The 17,692-nt window shown below is 39.0% G+C and overlaps 4 protein-coding genes and 1 pseudogene across 7 annotated transcripts in view; 4 read left to right on the top strand and 1 right to left on the bottom strand.

Annotated features, from left to right (window-relative positions):
* LOC104739093 (callose synthase 1) overlaps nucleotides 1–1,188 on the top strand; it is a 14,051-nt gene extending 12,863 nt beyond the window's left edge. Inside the window, exons 41-43 of the mRNA XM_019236239.1 lie at nucleotides 383–433; nucleotides 525–710; nucleotides 811–1,188. Coding sequence (XP_019091784.1) covers nucleotides 383–433; nucleotides 525–710; nucleotides 811–1,059 — 486 coding nt within the window. The 3' untranslated portion in view covers nucleotides 1,060–1,188. The remainder of the gene's footprint in view (nucleotides 1–382; nucleotides 434–524; nucleotides 711–810) is intronic.
* Nucleotides 1,730–3,580, top strand: LOC104739092 (UDP-glycosyltransferase 75B1-like). The gene has a single exon (XM_010459341.2). It carries the CDS (start codon nucleotides 1,876–1,878, stop codon nucleotides 3,271–3,273), a length of 1,398 nt encoding a protein of 465 aa, XP_010457643.1. The 5' UTR covers nucleotides 1,730–1,875; the 3' UTR covers nucleotides 3,274–3,580.
* On the bottom strand, nucleotides 10,810–12,720 carry LOC104739091. 3 transcript variants are annotated; one of them, XM_019235828.1, is made up of 3 exons: nucleotides 12,205–12,717; nucleotides 11,335–12,065; nucleotides 10,810–11,263 (listed from the first exon to the last, which is right to left on the bottom strand). In XM_019235828.1, exons 1-3 carry the CDS (start codon nucleotides 12,256–12,258, stop codon nucleotides 11,143–11,145), a joined length of 906 nt encoding a protein of 301 aa, XP_019091373.1. In that variant the 5' UTR covers nucleotides 12,259–12,717; the 3' UTR covers nucleotides 10,810–11,142. The 3 variants fall into 3 exon arrangements, with proteins under 3 accessions (XP_019091373.1, XP_019091374.1, XP_019091375.1); XM_019235829.1 differs by having other exon boundaries at nucleotides 11,335–12,062; XM_019235830.1 differs by lacking the exon at nucleotides 10,810–11,263 and having other exon boundaries at nucleotides 11,331–12,062; nucleotides 12,205–12,720.
* On the top strand, nucleotides 15,041–16,578 carry LOC104739090 (annotated as a pseudogene).
* The window catches only part of LOC104739089 (protein transport protein SEC23-like), an 8,160-nt gene continuing 7,685 nt past the window's right edge, over nucleotides 17,218–17,692 (top strand). For both annotated transcript variants that reach the window (XM_019236202.1, XM_010459339.2), the window contains exon 1: nucleotides 17,218–17,450. In XM_019236202.1, the coding sequence (XP_019091747.1) occupies nucleotides 17,373–17,450 (78 nt within the window). In that variant the 5' untranslated portion in view covers nucleotides 17,218–17,372. The remainder of the gene's footprint in view (nucleotides 17,451–17,692) is intronic.

Genomic DNA, 17,692 nt, shown 5'->3' with positions numbered 1-17,692 from the left:
TCCATATGGTTCATGGTGGTGACATGGCTCTTTGCTCCTTTCCTTTTCAACCCGTCTGGTTTCGAGTGGCAAAAGATTGTTGACGACTGGACAGACTGGAACAAATGGATATATAACCGAGGAGGGATCGGTGTCCCTCCTGAGAAGAGTTGGGAGTCTTGGTGGGAGAAAGAATTAGAGCATCTTAGACACTCGGGGGTCCGTGGTATCATCCTTGAAATCTTTTTGGCCTTCCGCTTCTTCATCTTTCAGTACGGACTTGTGTATCACCTCAGTACCTTTAAAGGGAAAAATCAAAGCTTTTGGGTAAGCTAAGCTGATAACTGCTTCCCTGCGAATGGTGAATCCCTTGATTATTGAACCATAGTGACTCTGTTTTCAGGTTTATGGAGCGTCATGGTTTGTGATCTTGTTCATTCTACTGATAGTGAAGGTATGAATCCTTACGCACATTCACATTTACTTTTTCTTGCCAGATTTTAAACATAGTGTTGATGGTTTCTTCTATGTAACGATCATTGCAGGGTTTGGGCGTTGGAAGGCGAAGATTCAGCACGAATTTTCAGCTTCTGTTCAGAATCATAAAGGGTCTTGTGTTCCTCACATTTGTAGCAATTCTAATAACTTTCCTCGCACTTCCTCTCATAACAATCAAAGACTTGTTCATCTGCATGCTTGCCTTCATGCCAACCGGATGGGGAATGCTTCTGGTAAGTCTTTCTCCACCGTCATCAGACTCCTCATTTTTGTGTCTAAGATTCCAAGTATCGTCTGGTTTTGTGACATTCGATCTTGTTTTGTCCTCATCAGATTGCACAAGCTTGCAAGCCTCTGATCCAACAGCTAGGGATATGGTCATCGGTTAGGACGCTAGCTCGAGGATACGAGATCTTGATGGGCTTGCTTCTGTTCACACCGGTTGCGTTTTTGGCTTGGTTTCCTTTCGTGTCTGAGTTTCAGACAAGAATGCTCTTTAACCAAGCGTTTAGTAGGGGTTTGCAAATTTCTCGTATTCTTGGTGGTCAAAGAAAAGACCGGTCTTCAAAAAACAAGGAGTAACATATATACACATTCATGTAAATGGCGTATGTGTAGATATAATGGATCTGTGCTATTGTTTGCTTTCCAAGTAATTTACAGTTAGAAACCCTATAAGATTAATAAATATATGTTAACTATTTTCCTTAAGTTCGAATCCATTATAATAGAAAGCGAGACTATCTTTTTCATCTGAAAGACAAAACTTTGGTCCTCCATTCTAAAAGACAAAAGATAATAATGTATATCACTTGAACTTTTCTACATTGGATATTTTATTGTCGTCCATGTCATCATCATGATGAAGACAGGACTGATCATCGTTTATAAATTGGCCTCAATTATTTGTTGCTAGTTATTATACGTTACATAGTATACTATAATGTCTTCTTTATTTTTCATCCAAATATCAAACGCATATAAAAACAGTTAATACTCTGTTTCTTTTTCACTCTTATAATAACACCTCTCAAAACATTTATAAAATGCAGTGAACTTTTGTATGTTTTGTTTTGGTGGTTATAAAATGTTTGTATACTCATGGACATCATCAAATGTGCAAAAAAGCAAAACCCAAATTTGGTTTTATATGAATGGAGCGTTTATCTTGTGAGCGTCACCGCCGACGTCACAAGTAACCTGGTACCGTTTTGCGTATATTTGATGAGTACGCATGCATGTGCAGCAGTGCAGACATCAAAATCCAATTGCTCATCTATATTTATATATACACATACATATGAAAGCACAAATTCATAAGCATACACACAGATTCTTGTATTGGACTCTCTTCAGAGTTCAGAAACGCAAAAAAAAATAAAAAAGAAAGATAAAGAGATGGCGCCACCGCATTTTCTACTGGTAACGTTTCCGGCACAAGGTCACGTGAACCCATCTCTCCGTTTTGCTCGTCGGCTCATCAAAACAACCGGCGCACGTGTCACTTTCGTCACTTGTTTCTCCTTCTTCCACCGGTCTATGATCCCAAACCACAAAAAGGTGGACAACCTCTCTTTCCTTACTTTCTCCGACGGTTTCGACGACGGAGGCATTTCAACCTCAGACGACAGTCAAAAGCGGTCGGTGAATCTCACGGTTAACGGTGATAAGGCTCTATCTGACTTTATCGAAGCTAACCGGAACGGAGACTCTCCGGTAACTTGCTTGATCTACACGATTCTTCTCAATTGGGCTCCAAAAGTAGCACGAAGATATCAACTTCCTTGTGCTCTTCTCTGGATCCAACCCGCTTTGGTTTTCGACATCTATTACAACCACTTCATGGGAAACAAGTCTGCTTTCGAGTTACCGAATCTTTCTTCTCTGGAGATCCGAGATCTTCCTTCTTTCCTCACACCTTCCAACACAAACAAAGCAGCATACGGATCGTTTCAAGAAATGATGGAGTCTCTCAAAGAAGAAACCAACCCCAAAATTCTCATCAACACTTTCGATTCGCTGGAGCCAGAGGCCTTAACGGCTTACCCTAACATCGAAATGGTAGCGGTTGGTCCTTTACTTCCCACGGAGGTTTTCTCAGGAAGCACCACCAAGTCAGTTAAAGATCAAAGTAGTAGTAGTTATACACTTTGGCTAGACTCGAAAACAGAGTCCTCTGTTATTTATGTTTCTTTTGGAACAATGGTTGAGTTGTCCAAGAAACAGAAAGAGGAGCTGGCTAGAGCACTCATTGAAGGGAAACGACCTTTTCTGTGGGTTATAACTGATAAACCCAACAGAGAAACGAAAGCAGAAGGTGAAGACGAGACAGAGGTTGAGAAGATAGCTGCTTTCAGAGACGAGCTCGAAGAGGTTGGGATGATTGTATCGTGGTGTTCGCAGATAGAGGTTTTACGACACCGATCCGTAGGTTGTTTTGTGACTCATTGTGGTTGGAACTCTACGTTGGAGAGTTTGGTTCTTGGAGTTCCGGTGGTGGCATTCCCGATGTGGTCAGATCAGCCGACGAACGCAAAGCTACTGGAGGAATCATGGATGACAGGTGTGAGGGTAAGAGAGAACTCGGAAGGTTTGGTGGAGAGAGGAGAGATAAAGAGGTGTTTGGAAGCAGTGATGAAGGAGAAGTCGGTGGAGCTGAGGGAAAACGCAGAGAAATGGAAGCGTTTGGCGACTGAAGCGGGTGGAGAAGGAGGGTCTTCGGATAAGAACATGGAAGCTTTTGTGGAGGAGATTTGTGGAAACTCTGTTGTTCAAAAGTTAAGTTGTGTGAAGTGAAGCAGAGGAAGTTAAAGTAAAAGACAAGAGTTGGTGTCGAGAAGTGGCCATATATATGAAAGTGTTATTTGCTAACACTTTGTATATATCAATTCAATTAAACACAAAATGTACTCCATTATTAATCATCTACATTGACTTATGCTCAATTCAAAAACCTGTTTGATCGAATCCCCTTTTGAGACTCTCATCAAGCAAGCGTTTTCGATCGATCGGAGTTTTGCTATTTTGTACCTCTCCGTTCTTCTTCTTCCAATTACTGTAGGTCTCAGCCGAACCCGTTTTGGGATTGGGCCATTTTTTAATGTTTCTTGTTGGGCTTTCAGCCCTATCGTAGTTTCCAATATTTACAATGGACACTAAGGTAATAAACCGTGCTATTGCACGGAATTAAATTTTTGTTTGAGATATTAAACTTTTTACATATTTATTTAGTATAACATTTATAATACAAATTTATATTGGTTTGAATTCGTCAAAGTTATGAAAGTTTAAAATATTAATTGATTCACCATAAATTTTAGATTGACATGATGACATATCTAGATCGAATGTGAACCGAATTAGTGATCAGTTAGATTTTTATCAAAATCTTGAAGTATCAAATCAGATAAAAACCACAAAACTAAAATTTCATGAATCAAATGATTTAAATAAAATTGTTAACCCGGTCAAACCCATCCGCTAAGCTATCCTGCAACAGGTTTAAATATTTTGAGCCGCAAAATGTCTTTACATCTGTCCCGCTTGAATTCATGAGATTTGCAGGTAATTCACATGTATTTTCAATTAATTATTTTTCTAATATATAAAATATATTTAAATCTTAAACTTAATTTTTATTAATAAAGTTATGTGATAAAGTTTTTTAAAATAACACGTTTTTTTTTGTTAAAAACACAATGACATATAGCTGTAAATAATAAATAATAAATAAGACTAAATTAATAATTCTAAAATATTATATAAATAAATTGAATAATAGTGGTAGTTGACAAAAAAAATAACAGTAACAGTTTTATGTAATATTATGGAATATTAAAAACAAATAATAAGTTAGGGCAGAGCTTTCTGGCGATCAGTGTTTTTAGAAAATAATTCTCTTTTAGTATATGAAAACAATTATTTAGAGGCTTAAAGCAATTGTATCAAGATATTTACTTCATTTGAATACCTTATTTTATTTAGAGAAATCAAAGCGTCTGATGCATTAAAAATATATTTTTAATTACTTTTGTTAAAGGTTCTCCAATTTTGCAAACGTAAAAACATTATTATTGTGCAGTACAGTTCAATTCTTTCTCTTTCTCCCGTCAACATCATCTTCTTTCTTCTTCATTTTTTTTTTGGTTACAAAACTAAATAAAAATCACTTTCTTATAAATCATAATCAATAATGCAACCCTTATAGAACCTGTACACTCTCTGTTTGTATTGCATTCCAGTGGACATTAGGAGAAACTGAAAATGAGTATCCTCTTTCTTCCATGACAATATTTATTCGACATCTTCCTCTTTCCCTTTTCATTTTCTCTTATTTAAAAGCTCTCTAATTTTCTTTTTTAAGGTATACAAGAATTGTTCAAACTCAGCCATGACATATAGAAAGGTCAATAGAGAATTAAGTTTGCTCTATTTTCTCTAGTAACAAAATAAAGGAACATTTGATACCAAAAAAAAAAATAGGAACATACATTGCTCTCAAGTTTGCTCGATTTTCTAGTAAAAACGTTTGTTTTTTACGGGATCTTTACTGGAATGGGTTTATGCAAACTTGTCGGATGAGGTGGTAGTGGATGGAGTTTCATGGTGCACGTTGTTTGCTTTGGTAGTGTGGTGGAGTTGGAAATAGAGATGTGGTAATATCTTTGGAGAGGTGGGCAAGTGTAGGGACCGAGTCAGATTCTTAAAAGATTTGGCGAGGGATGCATCTGTGGCAAATGATCGTAGTAAGGCTCTAAATCCTACACGAGCTAGAGTCGAAGCGTTTATTGGTTGGAAGCGTCCGGGGGAGGGTTGGATGCAACTCAATACGGACGAAACCTCGAAAGGCAATCCTGGTTTAGCTACTGCGGGTGGAGTGTTAAGGGATGCAACAGGTCGTTGGTGTGGGGGCTTTGCGCTGAATATTGGAAGATGTTCGGCGCCATTGGCTGAGTTATGGGGTGTCTACTACGGGCTGTACATGGCATGGGAGCGACGAGTACCGTGTCTAGAACTAGAGGTTGACTCAGAATTGGTGGTTGTTTCAATACACCTCCTTAAAATTCTCCAAAATCATTGTTTCAATACACCCCCTTAATGTTTAATTTACATTATTACGGTTTGTGTCTACAAAACCAACTTTATTCATCTATGTTAGGGATGGACAAAATATCCGAACCCAAAAATCTAACCCGAACCTGATTTAAAATAGCCGATCCGAACCCGAACCCGAAGTTTAAAAATATCCGATTGGATGCTTTTAGTAAATGAATTGGGTACCCGAACCCGACTGGGTATATCCAAACACCTGAACAAATACTCAAAACCATCCAAATTTATATATCTCTAACAATAGATTGAGTCAATTTACAAGTTTTATAAGTAATTTTATAATTACTATTACAAGATAAATTAGTTTTTGTTTTCATATGTTAGTTTAGATTATATGTTGCAGGAGAGCAGTCACTGCAACAGGAGAAGTCAGTGGAGGTATCTTTTATCCCACCGCTGCGACCTTCTTTGCCTCGTGGCTCTAAAACTGCACATAAGATTCTCTCGAAGCCTTCTACTCACCTTCCTAGTCAACTCCCTAGGGATCAGAGTACAAGGACCACCTCCAAGCGTTCTTAATGTCTAGTTTCTTTTGGAATGTTCGCGGATTAAATAGAACTTCAAAACATTCCATCATAAATAAATGGATCGCTGATCAGAATTTTCAGTTCGGTTGTTTTATTGAGACAAGGGTGAAAAAGCGTAAAGCTCAGTGGTTATGTGAGAAGTTGTTTCGAGAATGGTCGCTAATGTCGAATTATGAGCATCATGCCCGGGGGCGTCTCTGGGTGGTATGGCGTCATAATATGAGGCTTACTCCGGTGTTTAAGAGTAGCCAAATGATTACCTGTCTGGTCAAGTTAGAGGCAGCAGAGGAGGAATTCTTTTGTTCTTTTGTTTATGCGTCTAACTTGATGGAGGAAAGGAAAGACCTGTGGGAGGACATTCGCCACCATAGGGACTCTCTGATTATGAGAGATAAGCCTTGGCTTGTCTTTGGAGATTTTAACGAAACTCTAGCTGTTGTTGAACATTCTCGTGGTGATGACGGACCAGGTGTTACAGAGGGTTTGCGGGATTTCCAGTCGGTGGTGGACTACTGTTCTTTTGCTGATATGGCCTCTCATGGTCCTTTATATACATGGTGTAATAAAAGGGAGAATGATCTAATCTCCAAAAAATTGGATTGGGTTTTGGTTAATGAGGCCTGGCTTGCTGCATACCCGCTTTCTTATAGTGTTTTTGAAGCTGGCGGATGTTCTGATCATTCGCGCTGTCGACTAAACCTTTTGAGCCAAGTAGACACCGGGTGACGTCGCAAGCCTTTCAAATTTGTGAATGCCATGGTGGATATGGAGGAGTTTAAACCATTGGTGGCAGATTTTTGGGGGGAAACCGAGCCTATTCACATGTCAACATCCTCTCTTTTCCATTTTTCTAAGAGGCTTAAGGTGCTTAAGCCGAAGCTTCGATCCCTCGCATGTGCTCGAATAGCCCACTTAGTGTTTTAAAAAAAAAGAGGCTTACTCTCTTCTCTGTGAGAAGCAGACGTCCAATTTGCTCAATCCTTCTGCAGATGCTATAATTGCTAAACGAGAGGCTTATGACCGATGGTGTTTTCTGGTTGGTCTTGAAGACAAGTATTTGAAACAGAAATCTAAGCTCCATTGGTTGAAGGTTGGTGATCAAAATAATACAACCTTTCATCGAGTTTTTCAGTCAAGGCAAGCTCAGAATATGATTCGTGAGATCCAGACACCTGATGGTAGTGTTGTATCGGATGAGGAGGCCATTAAGAGGGAAGCAGTTCGTCATTTTAGCGAATTCCTTCAGTTCATTCCTCCGGACTTTGAGGGTGCTACGGTGGAGGAGCTGCAGGATTTACTGCAGTTTAGATGTTCGGAGGATGATAAGAATAGCCTTACTAAACCAGTTTTAGCTGATGAGATAAGAGCTGTGCTATTTTCTATGCCATCATCTAAATCACCGGGACTGGATGGTTTACTGCAGAATTTTTTAAGGAGTCTTGGAACATCATTGGAACTGAATTTGTGATTGCAGTTCAGTCTTTCTTCCTGAAAGTCTTTCTCCCTAAGGGTGTCAATGCCACTATTTTAGCCTTAATTCCCAAAAAGGAGGATTCCAAAGAAATGAAAGATTACCGTCCAATCTCCTGTTGCAATGTACTTTACAAAGTGTTCTAAAAAATTTAAGCCAACAGACTCAAGATGCTCCTTCCAAAGTTCATTGCAGGTAATCAGTTGGCTTTTGTTAAGGACCGTCTGTTGATTGAAAATGTTCTGCTTGCTACTGAGTTAGTCAAAGACTATCATAAAGATACCATTTCTACTCGATGTGCCATCAAAATAGACATCTCAAAGGCATTCGACACTGTTCAATGGCCTTTCCTTCGAAATGTCCTTTCCGCTATGGATCTCCCACCTGTTTTTGTTTATTGCCTAATGCTATGTGTGACGACGGCATCCTTCTCTATTCAGGTTAACGGAAAACTTGCAGGTTTCTTTCAAAACTCTCGGGGTTTACAACAGGGTTGTTCTCTTTCGCCATACCTCTTTATCATTGCGATGGATGTTCTCTCCGGGATGCTGGATAAACCTGCAGGCTCACAGTTTGCCTATCGTCCGCACTGTAATGAACTAGGGGTTACTCACTTGAGGTTTGCAGATGACCTTATGGTCCTTTCTGATGGTAGTGTGCGGTCCATAGAGGGTATTGTGGAGGTTTTTGATAGTTTTGCTAAGAAATCAGGACTGAAAATAAGCATGGAGAAGTCCACAATTTTCTTGGGGGGTCTCTCTGATTCCGACTGTCAGGTGATCAAGGACACCTTCCGTTTTGCAGTCGGTCAACTACCTGTGCGGTACCTGGGATTATCGTTGGTTACTAAACACTTATCTTCTTCCGATTACTCGCCACTTCTAGAGCATATAAAGAGGAAAATAGGCTCTTGGACAGCCCGTTTTCTCTCTTTTGCAGGTCGCTAAATCTGATCCACTCAGTGCTATGGAGCATATGTACCTTCTGGTTCTCTGCCTTTCGTCTTCCAAGAAAATGTATTAGTGAGATTGACAAACTGTGCTCAGCCCTTCTCTGGTCTGGTCCAGAGTTAAACCCTCATAAAGCTAAGGTGGCCTGGGAAGATATCTGTAGGCTTAAAAAAGAAAGTGGACTGGGGTTGAGGTCCCTAAAAGAGATGAATGATGTCTGCTGTCTGAAACTGATCTGGCGTATTGTTTCGTCGGGGGAGTCATTGTGGGTCAAATGGGTGGAGAATACTCTTCTCAAACACAATAACTTTTGGTCTGTAAACTCTACCGCAGCTGGTTCTTGGATGTGGAGGAAATTACTCAAGTTCAGACAGGTTGCAGCTAGCTTTTGTAAAACAGAAATCAACAATGGTCTTCGTACCTCCTTCTGGTTCTACAATTGGTCGTCCTTGGGTCGATTGGCTGATGTGGTAGGGGAGAGAGGTATCATAGAAACTGGAATAAGTAGACATATGTCTGTTGCAGATGCGTGGGGCAGAGGTCGTCGAAGGCGTTATCGCCTGCAACTGCTAAATCAGATATAAGCTGAGCTTCAGTTGAAGCGCGAGCAAGCAAACTCCAGGGAAGATGTTGTCCTTTGGAGGGGGAAAAACAATAAGTTCCATCCGAGCTTCTCCACTAACGATACTTGGTTACAGACTCGATCAGAGGGGGTTGAAGTCCCATGGCATAGATGTATCTGGTTTACTCACTCCACACCAAAGCAGTCCTTCTGTACTTGGTTGGCCATACGCAACAGACTTTCTACAGGAGATCGCAAGGCACAATGGTCCACCGCCGAGCCTGGTGACTGCATTTTTTGCACCAATTCTATCGAAACACGTGATTACTTATTTTTCTCTTGCAGTTTCTGCTTAGAGATTTGGCAGTCTATTGCAAAAAGCATCTACAAGTCTCGCTTCTCAACAAGCTGGAATTCGATAATTCATTCCGCCTGTAGCAACTGGAAGGATAGGACTTCAACTTACCTAGCTTGTTCTGTTTTGCAGACGACGATATATACACTTTGGCATGAGCAGAACAGGCGGACACATGGTGAAAACCCGAAGCCTGCTTCACAACTCATTTAAACCATTGACAAACAGATGCGGGACCAACTCCTCGCCATTGGCCTCAAAGGGGATCGCCGATATGATAGTGGTATACTCACTTGGCTAGGGACTAGATACTGATTTTTAATTTTTTCTGCTCTCTGCTTTAAAACTATCAAACCAATGATGCACCAGTTGTAAAACAGTATTTTTGTTTTGAATATAATTTAACATTACATTCAAAAAAAAAAAATATATAGATTATATGATTCTAACAAATTTGATGTTTTGGTATTTAGAATTGTCTTTCTCTTTTTATGAATTCAATTTGGTTTGATAATTTTGGTATTTTTTTTTATGATTATAATCATTTTGATAAATTTGAATTATTTTTTTTCCTGAATTTAGATTGAAAAACCATCATCTCAGATCTGAATTGGAAATATATTTCGAGGTTTTGGATATAACCCGAAACTATCCATATCCGATGGATGTTTACCCGAACCCGACCCAAAATCTTAAAATATCCGAATGGGTCTTAAACCCGAAAACCCGACCCAAAACGTGAAAGGGTACCTGGCAGTATGTAAAGGCTTCACAGTCTCAAACCTAGAGAATAATAAGAATATTTTCCCTATCATCTCTACTTCTCTCTCGTACCATCTCTCTATCAATATCATCGTTTGATCACAGAACCTCCGAGGTGAAGATTCTTTCTTTCAGTTCACCTTCTAGGCTGAGATCTCTAATCCCCGAGCTTGCAGTAAGCTTCTGGATTCAATTTCTAATTCGTCAAAAGATTATTAGGCGTTTTGAAAAAGCATCGTTGCCATGAGAATAATAGTTTATAGATGTTTTGAGAGGTGTTATTATAAGAGTGAAAAAGAAACTGAGTATGTAACTGTTTCTATTTGCGTTTGATATTTGGATGAAAATTAAAGAAGACATTATAGTATACTATGTAACGTATAATAACTAGCAACAAATAATTGAGGCCAATTTAGAATCGATGATCAGTCCTGTCTTCATGATCATGATGATAACATGGATGGACGACAATAAAATTAATATCCAATGTTGAAAAGTTCAAGTGATATTCATTAATTATTATCTTTTGGTCTTATAGAATGGACAATGGAGGACGAAAGTTTTGTCTTGCAGATGGAAAAAAATAAGTCTCGCTTTCTATTATAATGGATTCGACCTTAAGGAAGATAGTTAACATATATTTAATAAAGTTATAGGGTTTCTAACTGTAAATTACTTGGAAAGCAAACAAATAACACACAGATCATGCATTATATATCTACACAAACGCCATTTGCATGAATGTGTGTATATGTTACTCCTTGTTTTTTGAAGACCGGTCTTTTCTTTGACCACCAAGAATACGAGAAATTAACAGTGACTCCAGCTGCTTCCTAGTAAACCAAAGAGACTTGTCGAGACAAGTTATTGTGTCTCCCTCTTGACTGCAAAAAAAGTTTGAACTCAGTAGACCATCAAGACTAAGATCATATGAAGACTTCAAGCAAGAGACAACACATGTTCCTTGTTCCCTCTTTTGTGTCTTCTTCCTCTGTAAACACCATCAGTATCGGATCTTTGTGTCGTTTAGAAGGGACGTTAGAGTACCTGCACACGCATAGAGGACCCAAGTTAGAATTGACCAAGATTAATTTCTGTCTATATGTTACACTCGTTACCATTTGATTAAGAAACTTTGGCCAGAAGGTGACTCCACCCAATGGTCCTCCTTAAAACAAGAATTCAGCAGCTCCCACCCGAACTGTGGCAGCTCAGGGAGGTTCAGAAACACCAACTCATTGAACTTAGGATCGCTATCGAAGTGGAGATCCCAAGAGCACAGGTAGTTGCCTCCAGGAGCAGGCAAATAGAAACGTTGATCTCTCTTTGAATACATGAGATTTGAGTTTTCAGAGCAGACGAAAGGGATTTGTTTGTTAGTCCAACCGAGGTCACGACCGGGCCTGCACAGACTCAATTGGTTACCCAAGAAATTGATAGCCACTACACAGTCTTCTTCCTCGTTGTCTTGGTGAGGAGAAGATGAAGACATTGCCACGTTCCAGACCACTTTTGTTTGGCCATAGATCATAGTAGTAAGCAGAGGCAGAGGAATAATCTTGGTCTTTGATTTGGAAGCCAGGGGATTGAAAAGGTCGCAGATACGTACAGAGTTATGATTGCATCGGTCAGAGAAAAATGTCCATCCATGTGAAGCTCCGACCAGTCTCGAGTTAACGAGATCTTCCGGTATTGTTTTGTCCCGGACTGTGACTAACTCTTCCTTGGCAGGATCGAACAAGAGGATATCCCCGATGTAGCCGCCGCCTTCTCCTGGCAAGTCTTCACCAATGCTGCCAAGTGTCAAATACGGGCTGGTTGAAAACAAGCGAACGCTCTTGTGTATCTGCTAATTAGTTAAAACTCAAGAAATCAAAACACAAAAGTAAAATATACATTCTTGTCTAAGCTAATCAAACTTGTTCCCTAACAAAACCTAACTAATACAGAACGAAATTAACCGAGAAGGCAAGAGAGAGCATACATACAAGCACATCCTTCCGGGAAGAGAGTTTGGAGAGACGGAAGAGAAGCTGAGACATTGTTCTTCGAGAGACAACAGAAAACAATTTCTTTTCTTTTTTTTTTTTTTAATTTAAAAAACGCCTAATAATGTTTTGATGAATTAGAAATAGGAGATGAGAGGAGTGTTAGGTGAACGAGAGAGGACCATTAGGAAACGAGAAAGTGTTTGCCTTAGGTCGTCTACCAAAGCTTTTTTACACTTAGGGAAGCTCATTTATTAATTAATACAATTCACAAGATAAATTGCTCACTAACCAAGTGAACCACATTAGACAAGCAAGCCCGGTCCTGAGGTAAGATTGGTAAGCCCAATTGAGTCTGAGTTGATGCTACTGCCTGTTGTAGCATTGGTATTTGCTACACGTCTGTCTTGTATTAGTCCGAGTGTTCGACTTGCGAATTTGGGTTTCTAATCATTGACTTATGCTCAATTCAAAAACCTGTTTGATCGAATCCCTATTTGAGACTCTTCAAGCAAGCGTTTTCGATCGATCGGAGTTTAGCTATTTTATTCCTCTCCGTTCTTCTTCTTCCGATTAGGTCTCAGCCGAACCCGTTTTGGGATTAGGCCATTTTTTAATGTTTCTTGTTGGGCTTTCGGCCCTATTGTAGTTTCCAATATTTACGATGTACAATAATGCAAATAGAGATATGAAAACAATTTAGAGTCTTAAAAGCAATTGTATCAAGATATATTTACTTCATTTGAATACCTTATTTATTTAGAGAAATCAAAGCGTCTCATCTGATGCATTGACTATTAATTACTTTTATTAAAGGGCCTCCAATTTTGTAAACGTAAAAACATTATTATTGTGCAGTACAGTTCAATTCTTGCTCTTTCTCCCGTCAACATCATCTTCTTTCTTCTTCATTTTTTTTTTTGGTTACAAAACTAAAAGAAAAAAACCACTTTCTTATAAATCATAAACAATAATTCAACCCTTATAGAACATGTACACTCTCTGTTTGTATTGCATATTCCAGTGGACATTAGGAGAAATTGAAAATGAGTATCCTCTTTCTTCGATGATAATATTTAATTTATTCGACATCTTCCTCTTACCCCTTTCATTTTCTCTTATTTATAAGCTCTCTAAAAGTTTTTTTTTTTTTTTTTTTTTAAGTATAAAAGAATATCTCAAACTCAGCCATGACAAATAGAAAGGTCAATAGAGAATTAAGTTTGCTCTATTTTCTCTAGTAACAAAATAAAGGATCATTTGATTCCCAAAAAAAAAACCAACATACATAGCTCTCAAGTTTGCTCGATTTTCTAGTAAACATATGCTACAATGACAAGTAAACATATACTACAATGCAAACAGTTAAGAAACTAATTATTAAAGTCTAGTTCTTTTGTTAGTCCTGATATTTGGCTAATTTTTGGAAGTTTAGAGGAGATATTCCTTTTTCCTATTCTGGCGACATCTTTCTTGATTATGTACAAGGTTTTGATATAACGGACTCGTAGCCATGCTACTATATAATTCCGAGACGAAAAACAAAAGAATTGGTTAGTCCTGAATATTTAGAGGCTTAATTAGTTAAGCAAAGTTTGAATAAACAAAAAAATTAAGCAAAGTAGACTCGTTTATGGAATAAGAGCCCATGCGTGTCGTGTATTCGTTGGCCAACAAAAAAAAAGAAAAGTAGATTTTTTTTCTTTTTTCTTCCAGACATCGAATATTTTCATTGTTTTCTCTCTCGATCGAAATCCAGAATTGACAAAAGAAGGAGAGGAAGCAAACGTTGCTATAGAATCAGTGGAGATTGCGGTCGTAAGAGATCCGAAGCGGAAGAGATTGAATCTGGGAAGATCAATCGGAGGATATTGAATCGACTCTGAGATTGATTGGTTTGATATTTGAGTTTGGAGTCGATTCATGTCATTTTGCAATAACGCAACCACCCTTCATAGTAGTGACTAGTGACGTCGTCTCGGTTACGTTGTCGAGAAACCTCCTTTATGGCGAGAGGGTTTCAGTTTCTCACCAATCTTTTTTGGCTTTCGGCCACAGCTCTATAACTGCCTACTTTAATTATAGGGCATATTCCCCCTATTCAATGTGTGTATAATAAGCTCATTTCTTTTACAATGAACTTAATTAAGGTGCTTAATTATTACAGTAATGTTAATTTCTGTCTATATGTTACACTCGTTACCATTTGATTAAGAAACTTTGGCCAGAAGGTGACTCCACCCAATGGTCCTCCTTAAAACAAGAATTCAGCAGCTCCCACCCGGACTGTGGCAACTCAGGGCGAGGTTCGGAAACACCAACTCATTGAACTTAGGATCGCTATCGAAGTGGAGATCCCAAGAGCACAGGTAGTTGCCTCCAGGAGCAGGCAAATAGAAACGTTGATCTCTCTTTGAATACATGAGATTTGAGTTTTCAGAACAGACGAAAGGGATTTGTTTGTTAGTCCAACCGAGGTCACGTGACCTACAAACGAACCACACATTTCATAAACCGGTTAAGATATTGTTCACCGTTCTTCTGTCGTTGGTAAGCGATGAAATTAATCATATACATCCAATAGACCAATACTATCTTGTTGGTGGTATAAAATGATACTAGAAATTGTAACAAAAAGTAATTAAAACAAGAATGATACTTGAAATAATTAAGGAAAATATACTTTGGAATAAATATATTGACGCATGTGGACCCAATAAACAAAAAAAGTCTTTGAAATAGTATATTTTTTTACTTTTGGCATTCACTTTTTCTTTTTCTTTTTATCTTGGCAATCAGTAGTTCATCGCATAAATAATGTCATGGATCAAAGCCATTAAGCCAACACACAGGGTTTTTTTTTTTTCAATGTGGGAGAAATCGAATTGTGTCTTCTATTAGTTATCAATCAAGATATGTCTGAGCCCCACGTTTTACTTGTAACACTCCCTGCTCGAGGTCACGTGAACCCATCTCTATGCTTCGTTCGCCATCTCATCCGAACCACCAACGCACGAGTCACTTTCGTCACGTGCATCTCCGCCAACCACGACGACATGAAGCCTCGTGGTAATCTCACTTTTCTTACCTTCTCCGATGGCTACGACGACGGAGTCATCTCCAATATCGACGACGTCCAGAACCGGTTGCTAAACCTCGAACATAACGGCGATAAATTCTTGTCGGATTTTATCGAAGCTAACCGGAACGGAGACTCTCCTGTGACTTGCTTGATCTACACGATTCTTCTCAATTGGGCTCCAAAAGTAGCACGTAGATATCAAATTCCTTGTGCCCTTCTCTGGATCCAACCCGCTTTGGTTTTCGACATCTATTACAACCACTTCATGGGAAACAAGTCCGTTTTCGAGTTACCGAATCTTTCTTCTCTGGGAACCCGAGATCTTCCTTCTTTCCTCACACCTTCCAACACAAACAAAGCCGCATACGCATCGTTTCAAGAATTGATGGAATCTCTCAAAGAAGAAGCCAACCCTAAAATTCTCATCAACACTTTCGATTCGCTGGAGCCAGAGGCCTTAACGGCTTACCCGAACATCGCAATGGTGGCGGTTGGTCCTTTACTTCCCACGGAGGTTTTCTCAGGAAGCACCACCAAGTCAGTTAAAGATCAAGGTAGTAGTTATACACTCTGGCTAGACTCGAAAACAGAGTCCTCTGTTATTTACGTTTCTTTGGAACAATGGTTGAGTTGTCCAAGAAACAGATAGAGGAGCTGGCTAGAGCGCTTATAGAATGCAAACGGCCCTTTTTGTGGGTTATAACTGATAAACTCAACAGAGTAGCGAAAATAGAAGGAGAAGAAGAGACAGATATTGAGAAGATAGCTGGTTTTAGACACGAACTTGAAGAGGTTGGGATGATTGTGTCGTGGTGTTCGCAGATAGAGGTTTTAAGACACCGAGCCGTAGGTTGTTTTGTGACTCACTGTGGGTGGAGCTCGACGCTGGAGAGTTTGGTTCTTGGCGTTCCAGTGGTGGCGTTTCCGATGTGGTCAGATCAGCCGACGAATGCAAAGCTACTGGAGGAATCATGGAGGACAGGTGTGAGGGTAAGAGAGAAATCGGAAGGTTTGGTCGAGAGAGGAGAGATAAGGTGGTGTTTGGAAGCAGTGATGGGGGAGAGAGCTGAGAAGCTGAAGGAAAACACAGAGAAATGGAAGCGTTTAGCGATTGAAGCGGGTGGAGAAGGAGGATCCTCGGATAAGAACATAAAGGCTTTTGTGGAGACGACTCTGTAGGTTGTGTGAAATAGAGGAGGCTATTTTACCAATGTAATAACAAATCAATATATCTTCGTTGGTATAACAGTCCATATAATATAGATTTCGCAACTTCAATTTAATATGTGTTTATCGTCAAACTAAAAATGCTCACAACGTGTCTTGCACAGATTCATGTTGTAGGTTACTCGTGTATATTTTGAGTTTACAAATTATGCGCACCTTGCTTGATTCAATGAAGCATATATTGTATTACCACCCCTAAAATAGTAATGTGAATATATTGTGATCCCTGTTAAAACTTTGTTGCATGTAATTTGTTAGCTTTATTTTGTGCAAAGCATGTAGTTTCTTCTAACCGGAGATCAATACAAAATAAAATGATAAAATATTTTTTCTGCGAAAAAACTACTCTGACAAAGAAAAAGACTGGTAAAGAAAAGAAGGTTGGGATTGGGCAAGTGATGTCACATTTTTCTAAAATTAAACATCATTATAAAATTTCTTAAACTTTAATAACTTCATATATTTGTTTGGGATAATTAGGCAATTAGCCCAATATATAGTAATTAACGATTTCAAATTTTTTTTTTTGTCAAGATATATACAGTAAATAGTACTATATTTATATTAGAAGATTTGGTCAATGTTAAACATAAGTTGATTTTGCCAAAACCAAATAATAAAAGTTAATCTAACAATTTGACATTAATTACTGTTCCTTTTGTTTTATAACCCTAAAAAGGAATTAATGTTATTAGAGAGAGATCCCTTCCCCCACAGTTTCTTCTCGTCTCTGCCTTGATTCTTCTGAAACTGTACGATCAGAAAAAAAAAAAAAAAAAAAACAATTCAGAATCCAAAAGGAACAAACTTTCCAATCCAATTCCGGCGTAATTCTTCCTTGGATCCTTTATTTAAAACCATGTCAGAGATGGCGACTATGGATCCCGAAGGAATCGATGGAGTTCGTATGCCGTGGAACTTTTGGCCTCGTACCAAGGTTGAAGCAAGCAAGTGTGTGATCCCTGTCGCTGCTTGTATCTCTCCGATCCGTTACCACCGTGATATTCAATCTGTTGGTTATGCTCCTCTTCGTTGTCGCTCTTGTACCGCTGCTCTTAACCCTTTTGCCCGTGTTGATTTCTCCGCTAAGATCTGGATCTGCCCTATTTGTTTCCAGCGTAATCACTTCCCTCCTCACTACCATGTTATGTCTGAGACTAATCTCCCTTGTGAGCTGTA

Source organism: Camelina sativa, chromosome 14, assembly GCF_000633955.1.
Source record: "Camelina sativa cultivar DH55 chromosome 14, Cs, whole genome shotgun sequence".
NCBI lineage: Eukaryota > Viridiplantae > Streptophyta > Magnoliopsida > Brassicales > Brassicaceae > Camelina > Camelina sativa.
This window is presented reverse-complemented; position numbering and strand designations above follow the sequence as displayed.